The sequence below is a fragment of the Phalacrocorax carbo genome, chromosome 5, assembly GCF_963921805.1.
Source record: "Phalacrocorax carbo chromosome 5, bPhaCar2.1, whole genome shotgun sequence".
NCBI classification, from domain to species: domain Eukaryota; kingdom Metazoa; phylum Chordata; class Aves; order Suliformes; family Phalacrocoracidae; genus Phalacrocorax; species Phalacrocorax carbo.
Window position 1 is genome coordinate 70,494,323 of NC_087517.1, and position 24,832 is coordinate 70,519,154.

The following is a 24,832-nucleotide window of genomic DNA, read 5'->3' on the forward strand; positions in this document are numbered from 1 at the left end:
CCTAGACTCATTGTAAGGGGTTCCCTGTTTTTAAAATCCAGAAAACCCAAGGATTGTCAGGTGCCCGTGGAGAGGGAGCTTCTCTCTCTAGTACAGCTGCATGCACGCTTGGCGACAGAATCGTTGACCTCTCTGTCGCAGGGGTTTAGTGTAAATGTCAACGCTAAAATGTTTCAGAGCACTCACATGTGTGGAGATGAATCCTCCAGAGAAGCCATAGCCTGACCTGTTGTGCTGGGATTCGGTTCGGACCCCTGACTTACCAAAAATCTTTTCTTTTTTGGTCTAATCTCTTAGCAACATTAGCAAAACCTTTTGACCGTTCTTATGGTTAGTAGGGGCAGGAGTAGGTCGTAAAAACAAAAAAAAACCCTCGCCAACCCAACCCGTTCTTTAGTACCGCTGGAGCCTGTGCTAGAGTATCGTCTTCTCCAGGTTCTGCGCTTGTTGGACATGGTGGGTTTACCGGAGCTGGTCATCCAGCTGGCTACCCTGGCTATCATGGAATCGGCAGATGACTGGAGAAGCCAGGTACAGGTCGCTTCTTTTGCATCAAGATGTTTCTTCAGGGAACTTACACAAGACTTTCTTTTTAGTTGTATAACTCGAAACATGCCGGTTTGTGCTCTTTGGTGTTTTCAGGCTACTTTGAGAACTTGCATCTTCAAACATCACTTGGATTTGGGACACAACAGTGAAGCATATGTAGCCTTAACGCAAAACCCAGATCCAAGCAGGTAGGTGACTGCTTTATGCCTTATGCTCACTTGTCTCGGAGGGCCGGGTACCGATTTCTCCGTCAAACTGAGAGGAAGATACGACGCTTTAGGGTAGGACGTGGCTGCTGTGTTAAGAGGTTCTGTTTAGCCTGCGTAAAGGTGCGTTTAAAAAGGCACACTTCGTTTTTTGTAAGAACAGCTGGGATCAGCGCTACCTCAAGGAGGAAACTGGCGTGGAAAAAAAAAGCGCTGATTCAGGGAAGAGCCAAAGGAATGGGTAAAGGGGATCGCATGCGGTGTTGTATGTTGAAAAACTTTAGGAGTCTAGTCAATTTAGTTTAATAAAGAAAAGACTTGGAGTTGAATTTGCAGCTTGAGTACCGTCTGGGAAGTGAGCTGGGTAGAGGAAGCTTCACCCTAGCAGGGAAGGATGTGATGGGCAGGAATGGCTGGAACAGACATTCAGAGGAGAAGTAGGAGTGCATTTTAATTGAGCCTGAAGAAAATCGTACCAGCTAGAGCTGATGGAGGGAGAACTGCCCTCCTGAGAGGCCTGTACAGAGGATCTCTGCTGTCCAGGGTCTCTATTTCGAGCACAGGAGAAGTCTGAAGGGACTTCTTGGTTCCAAGCCAGAAAAAAAACCTACAGAGCTCGTCACAAAAGCATGTTTGTGGCTTAACGCCTGTGTCCTGGAAATGGGTTTGTTCCTGCTCCTCCAGAACGGTCGTGCTTCTCTCTGCAGGCAGCTGGACTGTCTGCGCCAGCTAGTGGTGGTTCTCTGTGAGCGCTCCCAGCTCCAGGACCTGGTGGAGTTCCCCTACGTGAACCTCCATAACGAGGTAATCGGCCTGCGCTGGGATGAAGGGGGGGCACAACCGCTCTTTTTAAAGGGATTGTTGACCCATTTGAGCCTCTGCGTGCTGCAGGTCGTGGGGATCATCGAATCTCACGCTCGAGCAGTGGACCTGATGACCCACAATTACTACGAGCTGCTGTATGCTTTCCACGTTTACCGTCACAACTACCGCAAGGGTAAGGCTCAGGGTGGGCATGTAACAGCCCGCCTGCCTGGGACACCACTTCCCCTACCCCTGTGGGGTGGCCTGTCCTGGGTCTGATGTATTCCCCTTCTCTCCTCAGCTGGAACAGTGATGTTTGAATACGGCATGCGCCTGGGCAGGGAGGTGCGGACGCTCCGGGGCCTCCAGAAACAGGGGAACTGTTTCCTCGCTGCTATTAACTGCTTACGGTTGATCCGCCCAGAGTACGCCTGGATAGTGCAGCCGGCTTCTGGAGCTGTGGTAGGAAATGCTAAGCTTACTGTGAAGCCTCCGACCTGAGCTGTTGAGTGTGGGGATGCTTAAGAGCTGTACCTTTGGGAAGGAGCTTCCAAAATCCTTCCCGATGTGGTAAACAGAGGCGTTGGCCTTCTTAATCGGCTGCTTTCATCTTCCTGGCCAGCCCGTGCAGCGCTGCCTTGCCCCGCTTGACGGAGACATCAGTCCTATCCGTCACCCTTGTCGTTCCCCTTTTTGGAGCATGGTGGAAGCAGGACAACTTTTGGGGTGGGGGTGGTGTATATATGTGGGAATACATCACCTTTTGTTAAAGACGGAGCAAATCTTGTGGGGGAGTCTGAAGAGCCGGAATAGCAGTGAAAAAGAGTTACTGTAGTAACGTGGTTTGTGTTTCAAATCTGTTTGTGGGGAGGTGGTGACCGTAGCCTGATCAGCTAATGCTGTGCCGTGTTTCTGATAGCCAGAGATAAATGTAACCTGAACTGCCAAGTGGTTGTGTGGCTTTTCAAATCAAGGCTCGATTGAAACGGAGAGCTGGTGTTGGGGCTGTATCGTATCAAGGTAATTTGCCCTGTGGAAACCAGTGGGGGAATAAAACCTTTTTCTGCTTTTTCTTGCAAGTACGAGCGCCCTGGAGCATCCCCAAAGAGAAGCCACGATGGGGAGTGCACGGCTGTTCCAAGTAAGTGCCCAGTCCTGGTGCTTCCTCTGGCTCTTGTCTAAGAGCTGCCTTTCCTCAGAGCTCTGCTGCTCCTGTGTGAGCTGGGAGATGGCTCAGGGCGGCTCTCGCCTCTGTCGGATCAACAATTTTAGGGGATTGTAAGCTAGGTAACTCTCCCAGTGGTAGTGTCTCCCAGTTGCAATATGCTGCTACGCAACAGCTATTCCCCAAAGAGCTTCTCTGCACACTCCTCTGCGGTTTGACATCTTGTCAGTGGAAATAACTTGTAATTTAGAAAAAATAAAAAGCCTTTGAGACAATTTATAGTAGTTCAAAACTTTTGCTGGTGCTCTTGGAAACCCTGCTGACGTAGCGAGCCTCTGCTGGTAAGGTTTCCACTCCACCTGTGTCTACCAAAGCATGGCGTGGTGGGGTTAGGTTAGACTCTTAATCCTCAGCATTACGGTAGAAAGATTGAAGGTCAGGTATTTTTTAAAACAATTCTATCTGAATATGAGCTCTTTTTTAGTGTATGCCTAGCATTCAGAGCAGCAGCTGTTCCCCAACATTAGATAACATCTCTAATCGAGGAGGAGTGGGAGGTTTGTATCAAGGAGATTAGGCACGGTTCAAGGTAGCAAGGAAGGGGCAGCAAAACCTGACTCTCCTTTGGTGCTGTCTGCGGTACAACCTCTTGTCGGAGGCCGCAAGGCCCCAGGAGCCCTTTTAAAATGCTGAGAGCCCTTCGTGGCCATCTGTTACAGCAACTCGCCAAATCGAGATCCTGGAGCTGGAGGATTTGGAGCGGGAGTGCGTGTTGGCCCAGATCCGGCTGACTCTGGTGCAGCATGACCTGTCAACAGCGGCTGTGGCAGGTAAGGGGGATGCGGCACAGCCACCTCTCACTTCCCCCGGCGATTTTGCTCATTACAGCGCTTTCAGTCATAGCTTGGGTGAGGAGGCAGCAGTTTTGTTCTGACCCAGGGACAAACCCAGGAGGTGGCAGAGACCGTTTCACCTCCCCAGCATGAAATCTAGCCACCAAGTTTCAGCAGCTTTGGAGAGGCAGATCAGGAGAACCCAATTTTAAGTTTTCCACCATTTTTTGGCTGTACCAGGCTTCAGTAGTGGTCTGCAGCATGGGGCTGGGGTTGAGCTTATGAGTTGGGACTAAAAGGCATCTTTTTGTCTTGCTGGAAACTTCCCCCAGATCAAGCAGGATTAGAAAGCCCTAGAAAAAAACCCTTGCTGTGAGACTTAAATTATTGTCCTGGACAGTCCTGCTTTGCCACACAGTGTTAGCTTATCAAAGTTGTTCCCTGCTGGGGAGCAGAAAGCTGCAGCTCTCCCACCCTGACCCTTTAAGTATGTTTTGTCACTCTCTGATACGAGTTACGCAACATGTACAGTTTTTCCCCTTTAAGTACCAGGAGGAGATGACTTCCCAGTAAGGGACTGCGGGGAAAGGATTGAACAGCTGGTCTGAGGGCAAACTGGAGGCGCAGGGAGCCGAGTGCCGCAGTCTTATCTCGCCTCCTGCCTCTGCCCCTCCTGCCTGTGCTGGCAGAGCTGAGCTGATGCCTTATTCACTTGGATACAGGCCTGCTGTGCCGGTGACAAGGCTGGCCCCTCCCGGCTCACCTGAACAGCGTTCAGCGTTTGACTACGGGCTGTGTATTGCCGCCTGTGTCCCCCTCTGGCTGATGCCTGATCAGGGATGGCTCCATGGGTTAGCACTGCTTTGTGCAGTGCCTCCAGGGACGGCTCCTGGGTTCATGAGATGCTTCTGAGGCCAAGAAAGCCTCAAACCATATGATGAGAAGTACAGCTGGAGTGTGTTTTATGTTGGGCCATTAGCACAGCGGGCTCTGCTGCTGAACTGGGGTGGGGGGTTAGGCCTCAGTAAGCACTGGGGTGTGACTGGGGGAAGCGCTTACCTGGTCCTCCTTCCCTGCAGGCAACTCTACACCCGAGGAAACGGTTGCTCTCCTGGTCCGGGCCGGCCTCTTTGACACCGCCATCACCCTGTGCCAAACGTTCAAGCTGCCCTTGACACCCATCTTTGAGGGACTCACTTTCAAGTACGTAGCGAGCTTCTCCCCGCCTCGGGTGACGCGCGGCTGGAGGGACGTGCGCTGCATGATGCTTGGCAGGGCGCAGCTTGCAGCTCCCCAGGGTCAGAAGCCAGCACTGCCCTGACCTGTCTGCTCGCCGTGGCTGCTAATGCTGTGCACAGCCTCAGCAGCTGCTGGCTCAGTGGTTTTGAGGTGGAACTTGCTCTTCACTCCTGAAAAGGAAAAATACGGGAGCCTTGCTGAGCCAGTAGTGGAGGGGAGAGATTTCTCCCTGGTGTCAGGGGAGAGAGCTGGCATCTGACAGTCGCAGGTGATCCCAAGCCAGGCACAACCCTCATCTGGACACCGTCCTGGTGAGCTGGCTGACAGCATGTTCCTGCTGTTGCCCAGTGAGATCCTTACAGGAGACTTGCTCAGGCTGTTGAGAGGCTCTCAGTCAGCGGTTGGCAGAGTGCTTGCTCTTCTGTCTGATCCCTGTGCTGGCCATTTGCTCTCATGCCTGGTTGCTGGCGCCAGGATTCCTCTCCTTCACCTCTCCGTGCTTACAGAAGATGTATTGTGACTGCAGAGTTGTCCAGGAGCTCTGCTGTGACCTGTTCCTGTGGCTGGATGCACAGAGGGCATCTCTTACCCAGGCTCAGGCCCTAAAGTTTGCTAACATCACAGTCGTTAATTCCTCTCTGGCACTTAGAGCAGCTTAGAAATTGCACTAATAGCCGCCTTTTCCTGCCAAGCCAGCTAATTCATAGCTGTTGCTTGGGAATAGTCTTGTGAGGGTGCTTTTGGTGCTCGCAGCTGTGGCAAGACAGGGTGAAAGAGCTGGGCTCTGAAGGCACCCACCTTTTGCACTGCTTTGTCTTGCAGGTGCATCAAGCTGCAGCTGGGAGGGGAGGCAGCGCAGGCAGAGGCCTGGGACTGGCTAGCAGCAAACCAGCTCTCCTCCCTGGTTACCACCAAGGAGTCCAGGTAGGTCCTTGGCTGTGGAGGGAGAATGAGAGTAATTTCTGGAGGCAAAAGCCTTGTGGGAATCCAGAGGGTCACAGGTTCATAAAACACCCTTGAAGCAGACCTGTGGGACTGGGACAGGGGGAGAGCTGTGCTTCCACGCTGTCACCGTGCTCTCCCCAGCCTGCTTTGCTGGGCCTTGAGCGCACACGTTGAACCCGGGCAGCGGGACAGGTCCCCTGGAGCACCCAGTGGCCTCACAGACAGTCGCAGGGGCTGCTGGCACAGGTTCCGAGGGGAAATGTTGCCTTGCAGCGCCACAGATGAAGCTTGGCGGCTGCTGTCATCCTATTTGGAGCGTTACCCGTCCCAGAACAGCCTGTACCATCGCTGTGTCATCAACAAGCTCTTGGCGCACGGGATACCTCTGCCCAACTGGCTCATTAACAGCTACAAGGTGAGAACAGGGAGAGCGTCACCGCTCAGCGTGTAGCGCCTGCTGGCCAAAAAACCGCAGCTGTCCCTGAGCTGCCAAATCACCTTTGTTTCTACAAGGTGTTTTTGTTGCAAGCTTCACCCCACCTTCCCATTCCTGGCTCTGGGACCCCACACAGGATGCTTTGTGCCTGGTACTGAGGCTCAGAGCAGGTTCCTCTCCAGCTCCTGGGTGTGTTCCCTGGCTGATGTTTCCCTCTTTGCTTGCAGAAAGTGGATGCTGCTGAGCTTCTGCGTCTCTATCTGAATTACGATCTGCTGGAGGAGGCCGTGGATCTGGTCCTGGAGTACGTAGATGCTGTGCTGGGCAAAGGGCACCAGTATTTTGGAATCGAGGTGAGCTCACCTGTGGTGTGGGATGTGCCAGGGATGGTTCATCGGGCCAGATCCTGCTTAGGGTTTGGGTATTGTGCCCACAACTTGCGTGACGGTGCTTCCAGGAGAAATGAGTGTGGATACCCCACCCCAGTGGTGAGGGGGGACCCCTTAGTGGGACCAGTAGGACAAGCAGGTGTTGGGAAATGGCGGCTGGGGGCCTTTCCCTCGCTGTGGCTGCCACAAGCACAACATGACACGAGTGTCCCTCTCCCTTCCAGTTCCCACTGTCTGCCACAGCCCCCATGGTGTGGCTGCCCTACACCGCCATCGACCAGCTGCTCCAGGCGCTGCGGGAGAGCACCACCAACCATTACAATGTCGTGGTAGGTACAGCTGCCCCGGGGAGAGGATGGGTGTTCACAGAACACCCTGCAGAGGGGCTGAGGGGTGGTAGGGACCACCACAGGCTCCTGCCTGAGCAGAAGGAAAGTGGGAGAGTGGGATGGGGTGGGGAATGCTCATGTCTGACACCTGCTCTGCCCCTCGCCCAGCTCTATCAGAAGCTGCACGACAAGATGGAGGACTACCAGCAGAAGGTCAGCGTGGCCACCCGCGATCGCCTGTACCGCCGCAACTAGCGGCACCCGCCCGCAGGCCCCCGGCTCTGCCCCGGCACAGCGCCCGCTCCAGGTGACGTCCCCGGAGCGGCCGCTGTCCCACCCCGCGCTGGCTCAGCTGGTGGTGCCTTTTTTTACTCATTTTTTTTCCTGTAAAGGTCCGGTTTGGGGAGGTGGGGTGCACCTTCAGTGTCTCACGTCGCTGTCCCCGCTGGGGGGTGGTTAGAAGGGCGACTGTCACTGCGGCACTCCTCTCACTCTCATCATGTATCATACGCAGCAGATTTTGGCGTTTCTTTTATTTATTGTTGTGTTTTTGGATGAACTTTAATAAAATCAAAGTGTTATTACAGGCCTGTGTTGGGGATGGGTGCTGTTCCCCAGGCACCCCTGGGAGCACAGCAGAGATTTCAGGGGGGTTGAAGGGCCTCTTCTCACTCTTCTTATCCACAGACACAGCCCTTTTGTGTAGGGAACTCCCTATAGGACCATGCTATAGGGCAGTATGGAGCTATGGCTATAGGGCCAAGGGCCAGGACTGCCCCATAGGCTGTGCTATAGGCATGCTATAGGCACCGTGCTATATAGGGTGTGATGGAGCTATAAGCTGTAAGCAAAGAAGAGGCTATAGCCTCTGGGAGCAGCGCTATGTTATGGGATAGGATAGAGCTATGGCCCTGAAGGGCCACACTGTGGTCTATAGGGTAGCGTGGACCTATATGCTAAAGGAGCAGGAGGGGGAGGGAGCCCCCTCTGGGTGCTATAGGCTCCTCGGGCTATAGGTTGCTTATGCTATAGGTATTGGGACCTATAGGCCCTGGGGGCTATAGGTGCCATAAGCTATAGGTATCGAGGCTATAGGCTCCATGGGTTGTAGGTTCGGGGGTCAGGCGGGAGCCCTCAGCCCGAGGGGCGGGGCGCGACAGAGCCCCGCCCCCTCGCGTCCTGACGCATTACGCACGGGCACCGCCCCTCTCCACAACGCCCATCGCGCAGGCGCGGCCGCAGCCCCGAGGCGCCGCCGTTCCCTCCAGCCGCCGCCGCCATGGGGAAGAAATCCCGCGCCGCGCCGGGCCGCCGGCCCATCCTGCAGCTCTCCCCGCCCGGCCCCCGCCGCGACGAGGCGGCCGTGCCGCCGGCCGAGGGGGCCGACTCGGGCTCCGAGCCGGGTAACGGCGGAAGGGGGTGGACAGCGGGGGGGGGGGGGGGAGGGCCGGGGCCTCACGCTTTGTTGGCGGGGCGCGGCCTTGTGCAGGCCTCGGCGCGGCCTCCTCGTAGCGCCGCGGCCTAGCGGCGGCACCACCGCGGCCGGGGGGCGCCTCCCCGCCCCGAGGCTAACGCTTCTTCCCTCACAGAGGAGCCCGAAGCGGTGGCGGAGCCCCCCCGCAGCGCGCCCAACCCGCCGCCGCCCGCGCCCGCCGCCGTCAAGCCCACAGGTACGAGCCTCTCGGGGGGGGGGGGATGTACACACCCCCTTGAAAGGGAATTAGGGGGTGTTCCCCTCTTCTGTTAGGGACGAGTGTCCCCCACAGCCTAATTTTCCTAAAAAACCGGGTTTTTTCTCATAAATATTTTTTTTTGGAGGGGGCTGTGGTTGTCTCCATTTTAATATTTTTTTATAAAGGGGGACAATTAATCTTTCCCTAAATAATTTCTCTTTAGGATGTGCTTGCCCCCTTTTTAAATTGTTTTCTTAAGCACGTTTTTTTATTTATTACTGAGGTAGGATGCTTACCCCCTTTAAGTGCTTTTATCTGGGGGAGCAGGGTGATCCACCCCCATTTTTTGGGCAGGGGCAGGATTATTGCTCCAATTTCACTATTTTTGGGCCAGTGGTATGATGTGGGAATCCCCCCAAGTGATTTTTGGTGGGAAGATGGTTTTTCTTTTTAAAAATTTAGGTTAGGAGATGTTTTTTCAGCTAGTTTTGGTTTTTTGGGGGGTTAGGAAGAGATGATTTTTCATTTTCATCTATTACCATTATTGCCAATTATTACCTCTTAAATAAACTTTATAACTAATATTAAAATCCTGGCATTTGGGGCAGCAGTGACCCCCCCCCTTTGGTTCTCAGCCAGGATATGATATTCCCCCCCATTCTCTTTTGGTTTTTTAGGGGTGAGGAATTGTTTTTTCTTTCTACTGTTGTTTGGGGACTTTTTTTCTCCGGGGAGGGTATTTCTCACTCCCGGTGTGGCTGGGGGGCTGGTGTGTGTGTACCTCCCCCCATTTTGGGGGTCAGGCAATGTCCCCATGGATGCTTGAAGAGGGAGGGGCGGTGTTTATCCCCTGAATGCCCATGGGCGGGGTGTGCCTGTCCCCCTACACCGGCCTGCTGCTCCCCGTGGGGCTCCTCCCCCCCCTCACAGGGTGACAGCGGGACCACCCGGGGTGGGGGTGGGTTGGATCCGCTTCCCTGCAGCAGCAGGAGGAGCCCCGCTGTGCCCCCCACCTCGCTGAGCGTCCCCTGCTCCCCCCGGCCAGGAGGCTTGTGCCTGCTCGGTGCCTATGCCGACAGCGATGACGAGGAGGGCGAGACCCCGGAGAAGTCGGCCCGTTCGGCAGACGCGAACGGCAATAATTCGGCAGACATTGACAGCACGCTGGCAAACTTCCTGGCGGTTAGTGCGGCTCTGGGGAACACGAGGGGAGAGAGGGCGGAGGGGAGTTTTTCCTTTTAAGGGAGGGGGCTAGCGGAAAGAGGGTAGTTTTACAGTCCGAGACATCTCCCGCTGCATGATAAGCGCTTTGCCTCCGCTTTTTGCCTCCCCGTGGGATTTTAATTTCACGTTGGGAATGTTGTTTTTGCAGGAGATCGATGCCATCACGGCTCCTCCGCAGCCCACCGAGCCCGCCTCCGCACCGCCTCCCACGCCTCCCCGCCCCGAGCCGAAGGAGTCAGGCTCAGGCCAGTCCTCAAGCACCGCCAACGGTGCGAGCTCCACGCCGGCCCCGGAGTGGCAGTACGACACGCAGTGCTCGCTGGCGGGAGGTGAGCACCTCGCCGATCCCAGGTGGCAGGGCTTGTCCCCACTGCACCCATCTCGGGGGGCCCCTGTCCCACACTTTGCTCACTGAAGGGAGTTGAAAGCAGTGACAAACGGTTGCCGATGGGGGAAAAATGGGGGTGGTGGCTGCTGGGTGAACCAGTCGAGTTGGTGGTGGGATGCAGTCCCGTGGGTGACGGCCTGTCCTTGTTCCCCCCCCGGCAGTGGGCGAGCTGGAGATGGGTGACTGGCAGGAGGTGTGGGATGAGAACACCGGCTGCTACTATTACTGGAACACCCAGAGCAACGAGGTGACCTGGGAGCTGCCACAGTACCTGGCGACACAGGTCCAGGGCCTTCAGCACTACCAGCACAGGTGGGCGAGACACACACACCCCCAGCCCCACGAGGGGAGGCATCAGGATGTTGGCCCCAAGTCCGCCCTTCACCCCCTTTCCTCTTCCTCAGCAGCACCGCGGCAGGCGCCAACGGTGGCTTCGTACCGGCTGCCGAGCTGTACCCCCAGGAGAAGGGAGCCACCCCGGGCAGCGTCAGCCGGGGGGCCAGCCTTGCCAAGCGGGAGGTGAAGAAGGTCAGTCAGACGGGTTGAGCGCTGGATTCTGGTTGCCACGGGGCTTGTAGGCACTCCTTTGGGCTTTATTTGCAGCGTGTGGGTCGCTCTGCTCCATTTGCAACCCAAAGAGGGGCCCTGTCAGCACTGGGCTGCCTGGGCTCCTTCCTCTGCGGGCTGCGGTCTCCTTCGCTGCCTGGGGAAGGTGGCTGGGGTGAGGGGGCAGGGAGCTGCGGCTGCTGCCGGAAAGCTTACGTGGGGCTCGACCTGCAGGAAGTAAATGAAGGCGTGCAGGCCCTCTCCAACAGCGAGGAGGAGAAGAAAGGCGTGGCTGCCGCCCTCCTGGCACCACTCCTGCCTGATGTGGTGAAGGAGGAAGAGGAGCGCTGGAGGAGAAAGGTGATCTGCAAAGAGGAGGTTGAGCCGCCCCCAGAAGAGGAGGCAAAAGCAGAAGAGGCAGCAGCTGCTCCCGAAGAGCCGGAGCCCAGCAGGGATCCCCTGGAAGACACGCTGCAGGAGGATCTGTGCAGCGTGGTGCAGTCGGGGGAGAGTGCTGAGGAGGAGGAGGAGCAAGACACCCTCGAGCTGGAGATGGTGCTGGAGAGAAAGAAGGTAGGGAGGAACAATTTTGTCATGGAAATGAGGCTGTAAGTGCAGCTGAGGAGTAGCTGGAAATAAACTGGGAGCAGCAGGCGTTTGCCTCTCTGTCCTGCTTCCTTGGGGGGAGCGACCCTGCGTTTCCCAAGCTGCTGCTGTGCAGGTCTGTATAGAATCATAGAATGTCCTGTGAAGGGACCCACGAGGACCATCGAGCCCAGCTCCTGTCCCCGCACAGGACACCCCAAATTCACACCGTAGCTCCAAGGGCCTTGGCCAAGTGCTTCTGGAACATCGCCAGGCTGGTGCCGTGATGCCTCCCTGGGGAGCCTGTGCCAGGGCTCCACCACCCTCGGGGGGAAGGACCTTCTCCTAATGCTCATCCTAACCCTCCCCTGGCACATCTCCCTGCCAGTCCCTTGGGTCCTAGATACAGATCTGGGCCCTAACCAGCCGCAGCTTCCCATGAACGCTCCATGCCGATCAGCAGCCATTGGCAATCTTGCTCCATCTTCACCGCCGTTAACGCGGTGCCCTGATGAGAGCAGCCCTTTGCTCTTCTTTCACGGGTGACTCGTAACTGCCACTGCTCTTCGGGGGAGGCTCAGGTCCCTGAAGTGCCGCTCACTGTCACATCTCTTGGCAGGCAGAGCTGCGCGCTTTGGAGGAAGGCGATGGCAGCGTTTCGGGCTCCAGCCCACTCTCTGATGGGAGCCAGTCGGCCTCGCAGGATGCAACCCGCAGGCTGGCCTCCAAGCGAGGGAAATGGAAACTGTTTGTCGGAGCTGCCAGCCCTGAATCTGCAAGTCGAGGCTCCAGCAAAACAGGCCGGGAAAGCCCGGAAGCAGGAGAAGCAGGTAATTGGAAAGGCTCCCTTCGGAGGGAGGAGCGGGTATTTGGAAAGGCCGCAGCCCTCTCCCACCGGGGTCTCCTTTCCCCGAAGATGCGCGGGGCGCCTGGAGCCCACGGAGCCCCGCGGGGCACGTAGAGGAGCCGGGATGGGCGGTGAGGTACGTGTGCTGGGCAGGGGACAGGCCCAGAGGGGCGGCTGTCACCGCTGTCACGTAGCCGAGCTCGCAGGCCAGCAGCACGAGTCTCACGGGCTCAGGGCAGTGTGGGGATAAGCTGACGCTCTGCCAGATCCTCTCCTTTATCGTATAATTAAAGAAAATAAACAGGAGAGTGTCTACATCCAGCACTGCATCAGGAAGATAAATAGGAGAGTGCCCGTACTCCATGCTTTATCAGGAGAAGGAGCACAGGAGCATGATAATGGCAGTGTCACGTCCCGACACCTTCTGCTTTCCTCCCAGCATTACAAATCCAAACCGTGGTACATGGGGAACTCTCACCTTCCTCTTTTCAAGTTGTGTTTCTTAACTGCCTGGTAACAGCTGCCAAATTAAGGCAGACGAGCTGTTCCCCGAGAGCCGCTCCGGCTCTGCGCTTGTTGGTGCGTAGGAGACATCTGCCTTATGTCTTGCTGCGAGGAAGACCTGGTTCACATAAAGGTTGTTTGATACTGGGTTGTATCACTTGAGCAACAACAACCCCTCAGCAGAGCTCGTGTTCCTGTCAGCGCTCTGCTTTCCCACGGTGCAGCCATGGTCTTTCAGAGACCATTGTCAAATACACATTAAGAGCAGTTCCGTGGATGTTGCAGAGTGCTGTATAAGTTTATTACCTTGGGGATATCACATGGTCGTGGCTGTTAACGCTCTGCTACAGCCCGTGCTTTGCTGCCTGGAGCGAGCCTCCATCCTCCCCAGCCCCTCCAGAGCTGCACTGGCCACGGCGTTTGAGAGAGCAGCCTGTGCCTGGCAGCCCTGACTCCCAGATGTGCCAGTCCCTCCCCGGCACGAGGCTTCAGGCCGGCTGCAAAGAGGGAGGCAGCCCCTCTGGCATACGAAGCTGGCCGAATGAGAGGCAGCTGCTTCTCCCAGGAAAAAACGGTCCAAAAGCGCCCTGAACCCAGAGCAGGCTGTGTCCTGCTGAAGTGGGAGACAGTGCCCGCCCCAAAGCAGGGTTGACGTGGCCCTAACGCACATCTGCGTTGGGCAGAGCATGATCTGGACAGCAGGCCTGGCGTTAAATCGGTGGCATTGTTTGTCCAGGTGGCTCCGAGGGCTGGTTTTGCTGGAGGGCTTTTCCTCGTGCCTCTCAGGCTCATGAGCAGCACGTCCCTTGAGCCAGCTCTTCCCAGCAGTGCTGGTTTCCCGCTTACCTGGGGAACAGGAAGCTGTTACTCTAAAATAACTGGTTTAAAGTTGAGAACCCCGCTGCTGGAGGGTGACTGCAGGAACTGGCCTGCCCTTGGGCACCTGGGCGCGCCAGGAATGTGGGGTTTTGTTTTCCTGAGGGCTTTCGGTAGGAGTCCCTCCAAAACTTGCCTCCCTGGAATTTGTCACACAGACAGTGCGTTAATCTCCGCTGTCCTGGGTCACGGCTGAGCTGAAACCTTACAGTCTTGACAACTTTTTTGGGCGCTCTTCGGTCTTTGACAATTGTCTCGACTTATCTAATCCTCCATACTTTTTATTGACAAATTATTAAACCGCCAGGGTTTAATGATTGCCTGCCAGGCAGTGAGCTGTCTTCATGCTTCCTTAAACCCCTGTGCTCTAGGCTGTTCCTCCTTCCTGCCCTTGCACTGTAGCAGCTGTAATTCTCCGCTTCCCATGCTGTCCTTCTGGAAGGACCCCCCCAATCAAAACACGGAGGCAGTGACCCTCTCTCCTTTTTAATTTCAGGCTCTTGTCGCTGGCTGCTGTAGGAAAGAGGCCCCGGCTCTTTCCTTGCCCTCTCCTGCATCGGCTTTGGCTCCCTGGCACGGTGTCTCCAGCCGGCTGTCGGCAGCACAGCGGCGGTGGTGGGAGAAGGGCTCACCTGTCATTTCTTCTCCTGCAGCGGCGAGCACAGAAGCAGCTGATGCGAATTCAGACAAAGAGGCAGAGTCTGAGGAGCCCCAGGAGAAAGCAAAAGCCCAAGGGGCACCAAAAATAGAAGAGGAGGAGCAGGACCTAAAGGTACGGAGATGCAGAGGCACGTGTCGGGGAGATCCGTCCCAGCTCGCGCGAGGGATGTGGCCGGGCACTCGGCAGCTCCCCCACGCCCTGGCCAGGTCCCTGCTCTCCCAGGGGCTCGCCGTGCCACCGGCAGTGCGGAGGGGCGCGCTGGCTCCCTCGGCTGCCTCTGCCACAGGGACACCTGAGCTCTGAGCTGTGGGTTTGGCCCAGCTGGAGCGACCCTGTGCGCCTCCCGCACTGCCGGTGGGATGGCACCATAGCCCTGTGGAAGCTCTGAACCTCTGGTCACAGCATGGCTGCGAGAACAGCTTGTCCTGGCCCTGTGAAAGAAAGGCCGTGCAGGATTGGGAGCCTCTCCGCAGCCTGGCATCCTGTCTCCAGCAGGAGCCAGCAGCAAAGGCTTAAAAGTGCTTTAAAAAAATTGCAAATAAGATGAAAAAAAGAAAAGGGGGTGCGGTGGGGGTAAAAACTGAGCCCTGGGTCTGGTCATGAGAGAGAGCAAACACTTTTGTCTTGACTTTCTTTTCACCAATAACGATATTACAGTCCTCTGGCACCTGCCTGGTCAGTCATCCCGTTTCTAGGCTGAAGACTCCTCGTCCGTAATCTCTCTTTGTGTGGAGGCTGCCGGTACCTGTCGCTTCACCTGGCATGACTTTTTAAAGTTGTTAGATGCAAACTGGGGAAACCCTGGGGATTTCTACAGCATTGTGCTGATATTTTCTCTTCTGAGCCTTGGTTTGCTCTTTTTGGCTGTGGCTGAACGATTCCCAGAGCCCCATCTGGAGCCGTAGTGGTGACATGCGGAGCTACAGGCTCTGGGTGACAGTTAACATGGAGTGAGAGGGAGATCTTTTCTATTTGTCCTTTTGATTCCCTGGTCACTCGTTACCCTGAGATCTCCTGCAGCGTTAAATTTAGCTCCTGAGTAACTCTGTTCCGTTAGCAAATGTTGCCACCTCCCTGTGCCAGATGGTTTACGGATGGGGAATCGCCGGCTCATGGTAGAACCCCAGTGGAAACCTGCAGCGAAAGCTGACCTCTGGTCCTGCCCTCGTTTTCCATCATTTAATCATTTTTCTAGTGTGAAAGGGAAGGGCTTCCTTATTGTCCTTGTGACAGATTTAGCATCTCCCGTAAAAGAACTCTAGCAGAGTTTTGAGATGTGATGTTCCCCTGCTCAAAACCACAGAGCCTTCCCTCAGTATAGCATCTACATGAGGCTTGTCTGAGTTTTTAAAATTCAATTTATTAAAAAAAAAAAAAGGCCCACAGCAGGGCCACGCTCGTTGGCTGCCGTGCCCCCGATGGCTGACAAAAGCCTTTTAAGCTGTCACGTTTGCTGTCCCCTTTTCTCCTGGTACTGGCGGTGCCCTGTGACGGACTGTGTGCTGTAGCGTGGTGCTTTTCCATGCAGGATCCCTTTAGAGCTGTTGGAGGAATGCCGGCTCCTCGGGTAATCGGTACCGTTTGCTTCATCGGTTCGGGGTAATCTCTGTTCTGCCGGCTCTCTGGTTTGCAGGAGATCTGGCGGGTCCTCCACTGCGAAGTCACCCTCTGCTGTGGGATCTTCCCTGGCTTCTCCATAGCCACGTTAACATGGGAATTCATTTCCCTGCCTCGGGCTTCTCTAGTGTTGCTTGTCTGTCTGACCCGCGCCCCTCTCTGGAGGCAGACGCTGCGTTGTTGGCTTTGGGGACCTTCCAGAGCCTCTTCTGAAGAGCAAAGAGAAAAAAGAGATTTTTTTAGAGCCCTCCTTAAAGCAATCGTGATGCCGCTTGCAGGCGTCCGCTCCGTTTCTGCTCGCGATTGCTTTCCGCCTTGTAGCTGCTTTCATGCAGTCCCCTCAGTCAGGGGGACTGACACGGGGGATCCCCGTGTCCCCACGCTGTGCCTGAATTGGAGGTTTGACTCCTGCGGGACGCTGGGGTTGAGTAATGGTGGTCGCTGCGGGCTGGCCTGAATTGTAACGTAGATATTGTCTTTGCTCAGGAGTAAATCCAGAGCTGCTCCCCCTCTCCTGCGCTTTCCAGCTAGTTCCTCTGGAAAGCGGCGATTTATGAAGCCTGAAATTATATCCTGGCCCATTTCCTTCAGGAAATGGTTGAAGTATTGTATTTAACGCTTTCCGCCCTGGTGATTTGCTCTGCTGTAACTCCAGAGCTCGAAGCAGACCGAGCCCGTACCCTCCTTTGGCCGGTTTGGAGCCGTGACCGCGCTGAGAAGCGCTGGGGGCTGCGGCGGGGAGCAGGGCAGGGTCCGCACAAAGGAGCTGCTGTTTGCTGGCACCTCCCGCGGCTACAGAGGAGGTCTCGTCCTGCCACCCCACACCGACCCCGTCCAGGTGGTAGCAGGGCTTAAAGGAGGGGGTGACAGACGCACACGTTGAGGGTGGCACGTCCCAGTCCTGCCGGGCTGAGGGGCTGCAGGCGGTCCCGAGTCCTGTTCGCCGGGGAAGGCCTCGAACCGCGGGGCTGCAGCTGCCCGGTGACACTGCCCGAGGGCGGCTCTTTACTCTCCCCTTTTTCCCTGGCAGTTTCAGATCGGAGAGCTGGCAAATACTCTGACTAGTAAATTGGAGTTCCTGGGCATCAACAGACAATCTATCTCCAACTTCCACATGTTGCTGTTGCAGACAGAGGTAACCGAGCCTTCGCCCCTCGCTCCGGCCTTCTGTTCCGAAGCGGATCAAATACTGTCCGCCGCTCGAGCGCCGGTGCTGCGTGAACCTCGTGGCCGCGGCGGCGCCGCACCGCGCGCCCGCCCGCCTCCTGCAGGGCCCTTCCTCCGCGGGGGGCGAGCATGGCTTTGCGTGGAGGCGGTGTCTTCCTCCTGGGCCCCCCCGAGTCCCGTGCCGTAAGGGAACCTCCCGGACCTCGAGTCCTGTCCCGAGGGCCGCTTGCAGCCTCCCTCAACGGCTTCCCCCGGTTCTTGCCCTCTAGACCCGCATTGCAGACTGGCGAGAAGGTGCTCTCAATGGAAACTACCTCAAACGCAAACTCCAAGACGCAGCCGAACAGCTAAAACAATACGAAATAAACGCCACCCCTAAAGGCTGGTCCTGCCACTGGGACAGGTACGCGCTCTCCTACCTTTCTCACCTTTCATCTCTGACATCTCAGACATGATTTGTGACCATCACCACCTGACGACGTGGCGCCGTCCCTCTCGGAGACTGAGAGCAGCTTCTGTTAGCAGTGCTGGGCAGGCAGAGAAACATCCGGCACTCGCAGAGTTTGGGCCAGCCACCAAACTGGAGGATCCAAACGGAGTGCTCAGTGCTTTGAGACGGAGCTGATTCCCTGATCGGACAGAGCTGGTTTTCACTCTCGCGAGTGTAAAGCGCTGTGGAGGGCGGGCCTGGGGGGTCGCGCATGCGAGAGCTCTGTGAACTTTGCAGGATCTCTGGATCACCTCTTCTGACCAACAGCTCTGACAAAGGACAAACTTCAACTCATCGACGGAATGAAGAACAAGATTTCTGTCTCCTGCCAGCAGGTCAGACCCAAACATTTCTTTGTCTATTTGGCTTTCTTGATTAATTTTCCTTTGTTTGAAATCTTTGCTCTTTTGTTTTTCAGCTCCCAGATCCGCTCCCTCTCTCTAGCATTCACTGTGTGTTTGACACCAAGAGTTCTCATAAAAGCGACCTCCGCGCACCACGGGGTAGGGGGGCAGCCGCTTCTCTCCATTGGGCTGTTCCCCGGTGCCTCTTCTTGGAGGGCGACTTTTCAGCCAAGGCGGCGGCTGAAAGTCCCGATGCTAGCGAGACGTCGCTCTGCTGCGCGCTGGCCTGCTTTCTCAGCCCTCCCCTCCCTCAGAGCGGGGGGCTCAGGGCGACGTTCACGCAGCCAGCAATGCAAATAGCTTTGAGCGAGCCGGCTCGGGTCTCTCCTGCCTCTGTCCTCAAAGTTGTTTGTTGCGTTTGGGAGAGCGGCAGCCCTGCTGCAGAGGGTCTTCCCTGCGAGAGCGCACCGCTGTCGTGGGCAGGCCCGCCTCGGAGTGTCGGTGGCGGGGGAGGGAATCTGAAGCCTCCTTCTCTTTCTTGTGATTTAGGGAGCATAGACGCTATTTCTATGTTAACGAGCGCTCAGGAGAGTCGCAATGGGAGTTCCCCGACGGGGAGGACGAAGAGGAGGGACAGCGGACCACCGACAGAAAAGCCGACGGTCCTCCTAAACCACCTCCAAAAGACAAAGGAGAGCGCGCCGGGGACCCTGCCGAGCGCTCCGCAGGTACAGCGCCGGGGCGGGAAGGGCGGGGGGGAGGCTGCGGTTGCGGGGGGTCCTGGCCCCAAAGCGGGGTGTCATGGGGCCACACTGAGCGCTGTGGCGCTGGTCTCCCTCCCCGGGCAGCTCGTGGAAGCCGGGATGAGCGCCACCTCCCATGTCTGAGCTGTCCCCATCGGTTTTAGGCATCGCAGCGGTGCCGGGGAAGGTGGCGTGCAGCTCGTCGTTCAAGCCCATGGCCCGAGCTCTGCCTGCCCGCTCCCAGGCGGGGCCCTGGCAGGGAGGCAGCGGGCAGGAGCAGGCAGCGGGGTCCGTAGCCTGGGTTTTCAAGCCTGTGTCAATATGTATTCTTCAGGCTCCCTTTGTAAAGAATCCTTCTCAGGCCAAGTTCCTGCTACGTCTCTCATGCCGCTCACTCCATTTTGGACTCTGCTTCAGTCCTCTGTCCCGGTCCTCCAACCTCCCTTGCCTTTGGAAATGCCTCCACCGCCTCCGCCTCCGCCGGACTCGCCCCCGCCGCCACCCCCGCCGCCCCCGCCTCCCGGAGAAGATGGTGAGATTCAGGAAGTGGAGATGGAAGATGAGGGGGGCGAGGAGCCGCCCGCCCCGGGAACGGAGGAAGACGCTCCCCTGAAGCCTCTCCTGCGCCCAGCTGCCAGCAGCAGCCAGGTGAGCAGCGGCGCCGGCAGCCAGGCGAAGCCGGGGCTCAGCCGGTCCAACCGTGCCACCCCCGGCACATCTGAACCCAGGGAGGGGGCATGGAAGGGCGCTCGTTTGGCCCTCCCAGCTCAGTGCTCACGTCGGCACTTTCTTCCAGGGTGCCGTTGAACCGAGCCTGGCCCCGCTGCTCTCAGCCAAGCCTCAGAAGAGGAAAGCCGTGGAGATGAACCCAGGGCTGATGCAGCGAACAGCCACCATCGGCAGCTGCCCCGTCATCTACAGCCAGCCCCTGATGGCCGCCGGCAAGTACCAGCCTCCGGCCGTGCCGCTCGCCTCCCTGAGGCCCCGCCAGCGGCTGCAGGGCGAGATCCAGGGCCGCCCCAACCTCCGCATGGCGCCAGGCCACGCCGGCCCCCAGCCCACCGCGCTAGGCCTGCAGTCCGGCTACCTGGGCGTGACGGCGCCCGCCGCACCTTCCGTCATGAGCTACTCTGAGTGCGCCGCGCCCGTCAGCCTGGCCGCTGCCGCCGTGCAGCCGGCCGCAGTGCGAGGAGCCCTGCCCGCTGCCAGCACCACCGACCAGCCACCACCCCCGCCGCCCCCCCAGACGCCCCCACCTCCCGCCCCCAAGGCGCCGCCGCCGCCGGAGAAGGAGAAGCCGAGGAAGGGGCGGAAGGACAAGGTAGGAGGGTGTTCTCACACCGGTCCCTCGCCTGGCCGCGCTCTCGTCCCTCTCCAACCGCCCTCACTGCGGCCTGTTGCGTTTCTGGCACAGGGCAAGAAGGGCAAGACGAAGATGCCATCGTTAGTAAAGAAGTGGCAGAGCATCCAGCGAGAGCTGGATGAGGAGGAGAACTCCAGCTCCAGCGAGGAGGACCGGGAAACCACCGCCCAGCGGCGCATCGAGGAGTGGAAGCAGCAGCAGCTAATGAGGTACGGGCACCGGGAGGCTGCCTGGCGCCGGCAGCGCTTCCCCGTGGCAGAGAGTGGGTTTCCCATCTCCGGCCCCACGGAGGGGGCACGCGAGGGTGGTGGGGAGCATCACCTTGCGCTTCCCAGCCACTGACACCCCTCTTTGTCCCCGTAGTGGCATGGCGGAGAGGAACGCCAACTTCGAGGCGCTGCCGGAGGATTGGCGAGCGCGGCTGAAACGGAGGAAAACCGCGTCGAGCACATGAGGCACGCTGTGCTCTATTTTCTTTTTTTTTTTTTTTCTTTTTTTGGGGGGGGGGGGTGGGGTGTTTTTTTTACAGATGTACAGTTCAGAGCCCTTCACTTGACAGTTGTCCAATAAATTGTAGCAGTTTGGGACGTGCTGTCTGCTTTTGTGGGGCCTGGCCTTGCTCCTGCCGCGGGGGCGGTTTGGGGCCAGCACGTGGGGTGGCCTTGGCTCGCGCTGACTCCGTGGGGGGCCCTTTGTGGCCCCACTCCCCTGGGTGTCTGCCAGGACAATAAAATCCTTCTGGCTCCTTCCCCAGCTCTGTCCTGGGACCGCCCCGTCCCTCCCTCCTGCTGGCTGGTTGCTGAGTGACCGCGGCGTCCCTGCTGAAGGAGAAAGGTCTTGCGTGTAGCAGGGCCTCTCACAGCCATGCTGCCCTCAGGGCACCCAGCGGCCGGGGAAGGGGATCTGGGGGGGTTTGGAGGAGGGTTGGTCCCTCAGCCCTACGACAGCTTCATGCACAGCCACCTGCGCTTCTATGGCTACTTCCAAGGTGAGCCCTGGGTGGAGGGACGCGTCCCCTCATCCCCCCGGCCGGTTGGGCTGCAGCGGTGCTCTCCCCAAGGCCGGAAGATGGGCGGGCAGAAGAGCCCTGTGTCCCCAGGGGGTCCCTCTGAGCAGCGCCCCACCGAGGTGCCCGGCACAGGCAGTGCCGACCGCGGCTCCCTGAGGGGTCCTGGGCAGGAGCTGAGCTGTGAGTGAGACCCTGCAGCCCCCCAGCGCCAGCCTGAGCTCCCCACTCTGCCAGAGCCACGCGGTGGAGCCGGGAGCGTGCCGCAACCCCCGCCCCCAGCCCTTCCCGCTTGCCTTGCAGCCCTTTTGGCGCTGGAGCCAGCGCCCAGCCGGGGCACAGTGCTCCCCTCAGCACGGCAGCGCCGCGGGTCCCTGGGGGAGCCACGGGCTCTATTCGCCCTTCCCTCGGCGCGGGGACCCCTGCCTGCTCCCCGCTGGCCTGTCGAGTGTGAAGTCATCAAGGAGGCGATCGAGCATGTTGGTGAGGGAGTGCTCGATCATCCCCTCCCCCTCACCCCTGTGCTGGACCCCTGCCATGCTTATGGTGCCCACCTGTGTCCCCCCACTTCCAGAGTGGGTTCCCCCTGAACCAGAGCCATTCTGCCAGCCCACAGGCCACGAGCAGGCCCCAGCCGCCCTTGGTGAGGAGCAGGGCACCATCGTCTACCATCTCAGCCCAGGTAGCGGGGAGCAGGCAGCACCCCTGGGTGCCCCCTCAGTCCCTCCAAGCGCCCATCTCTGTCCCTCCGGGCTTCTCCCTGCAGCGCCCCAAGGCTCCTGCTTCACCCGTGCCCGGGTTGGGGGAGCCTCGGGCCCCCTCTCCTCACCGGCAGCCCCCTTGGAGGGTCCGCAGGACACCACGCTGCTCTTCGAATCCCGCTTCGAGAGCGGCAACCTCCAGAAAGCCATAAAGGTGTAAGAGAGGGGTCAGGGGGTGAGGGAGGGCGGCGGCGGCGGGGCCAGGAGCCGGAGCGTGGCCCATCCCGCCGTACAGGGGCCCCTACGAGTACGTGCTGACACTGCGGCCGGACCTGTACACCGCCAAACACACCCAGTGGTTCTACTTCCGCGTCCAAAACACCCGGCGAGACCCGCTCTACTGCTTTACCATCGCCAACCTTGCCAAGCCCAAGAGCCTCTACGGTGAGGGCATGCGGCCACTGCTCTACTCCCAGCGGGACGCCCAGAGCCACGGCGTCGGCTGGCGCCGGGTTGGGGCCAACGTCCGCTACTACCGGGGCAGCAGTGGGGAGGAGCCGGCTACTTTCCGCCTCTCCTGGACATCACGCTTCCCCCATGACGGCGACACCTGCTTCTTCGCCCATTCCTACCCCTACACCTACTCCGATCTGCAACGCTACCTGCAGGCGCTGGTGGGCGACCCGGCGCGCTCGCAGTACTGCGCGGTGCGGGCGCTGTGCCGAAGCCTGGCCGGCAACACCATCTACCTGCTGACCGTCACCAGCCCCACTGGCACGGTGGCCAAGCGGGCGGTGGTGCTGAGTGCCCGCGCACACCCCGGGGAGAGCAGCAGCTCCTGGGCCATGCAGGGTTTCCTCGATTTCCTCCTCAGCGCCCACGCTGACGCCCAGCTCCTGCGCCAGCTCTTCATCTTTAAGGTGGTGCCCATGCTCAACCCTGACGGGGTGGTGGTGGGCAACTCCCGCTGCTCCCTGACAGGCCGGGACCCCAACAGGGCTTATGGGACAGCGCTCCGCGACTCCTTCCCTGGCGTGTGGCACCTGCGGGCCATGGTCGAGAGGTGAGGTGTGGGCACAGGGAGCTGGCAGGACGGTGCCCCTCCTGTGGCGGTGCTGGTGGCCGCATCCTGATGCATGCAGGGTGCTGGCGGAGCGGGAGGTGGTGCTGTACTGCGACTTCCACGGGCACAGCCGGAAGAACAATGTCTTCATGTACGGCTGTGACAGCGGTGGTGCCGGCGCCAGGATGCGGCTGCGCCAGCGCATTTTCCCCCTGATGCTGAGCAAAAACGCCCCTGACAAGGTGGGATGCTCTTAAGCCACCCACAGAGCTGGGAGCGGCATCCTTGCTGAGCTTCACAGTGACACTGGCTGGTGATGCAGGGAACGTGGCCACCGTGACGCTTCCCAAGGTGTCACTGCAGTGTCTCTGTGGACTGGGGAGGGGGATGCATCCCCCTGCCATGCTGACCCCAGGGTCGGTCCCAGTTCTCCTTTCCCAGCTGCAAGTTCAAGGTGCAGAAGAGCAAAGCGGGAACAGGCAGGGTTGTCATGTGGCGCATGGGTGTCTCCAACAGCTACACCATGGAGGTGGCCTTTGGTGGCTCCACGCTGGGTGAGGGACCACCGCGGGCCGGGGGTGACGGTGTTGGGTGGGTGGGTGGGTGGGCAGGAGGTCCCCAGGTTGGGAAGCCGCTGCTCGTTTCATTCTCCACTGTCCCATCCAGGCGGGAGGAGCTCGCACTTCACCGTGGAGGACCTCAAGTCGCTGGGCTACCATCTCTGCGACACCCTGCTTGACTTCTGTGACCCCCATCCCGCCAAGGTGGGCCAGCAGCTCGAAGCGTGGTACCCAGGACAGTCCCGGTGGTGTAGTGCAGCCACAGTGATGCTGACTCCATCCTGCAGTTCCAGCAATGCCTGTCAGAGGTGGACACACTGCTGCGACAGCGGCTGGGCCAGGAACCAGGCTCCGGTAGCAGCTGGAGCGATGTCTCCCCTTCAGAGCTCGAGTCCAGGTACATCCTGGCCATGCTGTCCCACAGAGCCCCAAAGTGCTGGCAGGGGCTGCAGCCGGTTGTGTCCCCCACACAGCACCAGTGGCTCCAACAGCTCCGTGTCCGATGGGCCCCTGGCTCGCCTCTGCAGCCCGGTGAGTCCCTGCGTGCTGCTGCTTTTGGGGTGGGAGGGATAAAGCACCAGGGAGGCATGAGGTGTCACAGTGTGCAGATGCCTTGGCACCACTTTGCCATCCGGTGCAGCCGGTGCAACAGAGGAGGAAGCGACTGCGGAGCCGGAGGGCGAGGAATGCTCTGCATTGGACAAGTGCTGTCTCCCAGAGCCGTGCCAGCATCCCAGTAAGCCTGGACCCATGAGCACAGTCCAGGGTGGGACAGTCCTGCGGGAACGCTTGTCCCCAGTGCTGTCCCAGCACGGCGCCGGCACCCCTGGGGCTCCAGGTGGCTCTAGCCACTCATCTGTGTCCTCCCAGGCCAGGCTGGGACCCTCTAGGACCTGCAGGCCACCAGCTCTCCACAGCACCCAGAGAGGAGGCAGCACAGCGGGAGAGGAGCCCAGAGCCAGCTCTGGTGTCACCTTTTCCAGCGCAGCCGCAGTGGGGCACGGCCGCCGTGCCACCACAGTGGGTTCTCAGCTGGATGGTGGCACGAGCACAGCGTTGCACCATCAGCCGCCACTGAGCACCCACCAGCCCAGTGACATCACTGGTGACTCCTCACGGGATACAGCCCCGGGGGCTGGAGTGGGGCCATCCCACCAGCAGGGCAGGCAGGCGGCTGCTGCCCGCAGGTGCAGGGCACATCCCCGCCTCACCGCCACTGGCAGGTCCTCACCACGCGCTGCTCCGCGTTGCTGTGCCTGCGCTCGGGATTAAAGGCAGTGCCACAGCTGTGCTTCTGCGTGGTGACACCTGTTTTCATCCTGCCATCCCCCCTGCGGGGCTCCCCCTTGGTCCCCAGCCTGCCTGGAGCCTGCTGGCACCCAGCCCCTGCCACCATGACAGTGCCTTGGGCCCCACGGGCCCCGTGGCCATGGTGTCACCTCAGGCCTCCTCGCCGTGGCTACCTCAGGCACTGTCGCCGTGGTGGCTGGATGGCCGAGCCCAGAGAGTTGTGGTGAGCGGAGCTAAATCCAGTTGGTAGCTGGTCACGAGCGGGGTTCCCCAGGGCTTAGTGTTGAGG

The 24,832-nt window shown here is 58.9% G+C and overlaps 3 protein-coding genes across 6 annotated transcripts in view; all 3 read left to right on the forward strand.

The window, feature by feature from the left end:
* The window catches only part of NUP160 (nucleoporin 160), a 29,083-nt gene extending 21,602 nt beyond the window's left edge, over nt 1-7,481 (forward strand). The window contains exons 23-35 of the mRNA XM_064452987.1: nt 436-531; nt 643-737; nt 1,463-1,559; nt 1,647-1,752; nt 1,861-2,021; nt 2,640-2,700; nt 3,444-3,554; nt 4,637-4,760; nt 5,619-5,720; nt 6,015-6,156; nt 6,405-6,530; nt 6,791-6,895; nt 7,064-7,481. Coding sequence (XP_064309057.1) covers nt 436-531; nt 643-737; nt 1,463-1,559; nt 1,647-1,752; nt 1,861-2,021; nt 2,640-2,700; nt 3,444-3,554; nt 4,637-4,760; nt 5,619-5,720; nt 6,015-6,156; nt 6,405-6,530; nt 6,791-6,895; nt 7,064-7,150 — 1,413 coding nt within the window. The 3' untranslated portion in view covers nt 7,151-7,481. The remainder of the gene's footprint in view (nt 1-435; nt 532-642; nt 738-1,462; nt 1,560-1,646; nt 1,753-1,860; nt 2,022-2,639; nt 2,701-3,443; nt 3,555-4,636; nt 4,761-5,618; nt 5,721-6,014; nt 6,157-6,404; nt 6,531-6,790; nt 6,896-7,063) is intronic.
* A 621-nt stretch (nt 7,482-8,102) lies between these two features.
* FNBP4 (formin binding protein 4) lies at nt 8,103-20,446 on the forward strand. 4 transcript variants are annotated; one of them, XM_064453004.1, is made up of 17 exons: nt 8,103-8,298; nt 8,485-8,565; nt 9,614-9,750; nt 9,941-10,121; nt 10,342-10,492; nt 10,585-10,708; nt 10,961-11,299; nt 11,931-12,141; nt 14,192-14,310; nt 16,847-16,951; nt 17,253-17,386; nt 17,711-17,808; nt 18,367-18,545; nt 18,978-19,208; nt 19,357-19,881; nt 19,975-20,132; nt 20,287-20,446. In XM_064453004.1, exons 1-17 carry the CDS (start codon nt 8,175-8,177, stop codon nt 20,375-20,377), a joined length of 2,988 nt encoding a protein of 995 aa, XP_064309074.1. In that variant the 5' UTR covers nt 8,103-8,174; the 3' UTR covers nt 20,378-20,446. The 4 variants fall into 4 exon arrangements, with proteins under 4 accessions (XP_064309074.1, XP_064309075.1, XP_064309076.1 ...); XM_064453005.1 differs by having other exon boundaries at nt 10,588-10,708; XM_064453006.1 differs by lacking the exon at nt 17,711-17,808 and having other exon boundaries at nt 18,895-19,208.
* A 225-nt stretch (nt 20,447-20,671) lies between these two features.
* Nucleotides 20,672-24,525, forward strand: AGBL2 (AGBL carboxypeptidase 2). Its single transcript, XM_064453279.1, has 12 exons — nt 20,672-21,112; nt 21,233-21,412; nt 21,504-21,611; nt 21,696-21,846; nt 21,926-22,693; nt 22,773-22,935; nt 23,121-23,247; nt 23,360-23,457; nt 23,541-23,650; nt 23,727-23,784; nt 23,894-23,989; nt 24,124-24,525. The coding sequence occupies exons 1-12, from the start codon at nt 20,788-20,790 to the stop codon at nt 24,523-24,525; spliced, it is 2,586 nt and encodes an 861-aa protein (XP_064309349.1). The 5' UTR covers nt 20,672-20,787.
* Nucleotides 24,526-24,832: the final 307 nt, after the last annotated feature.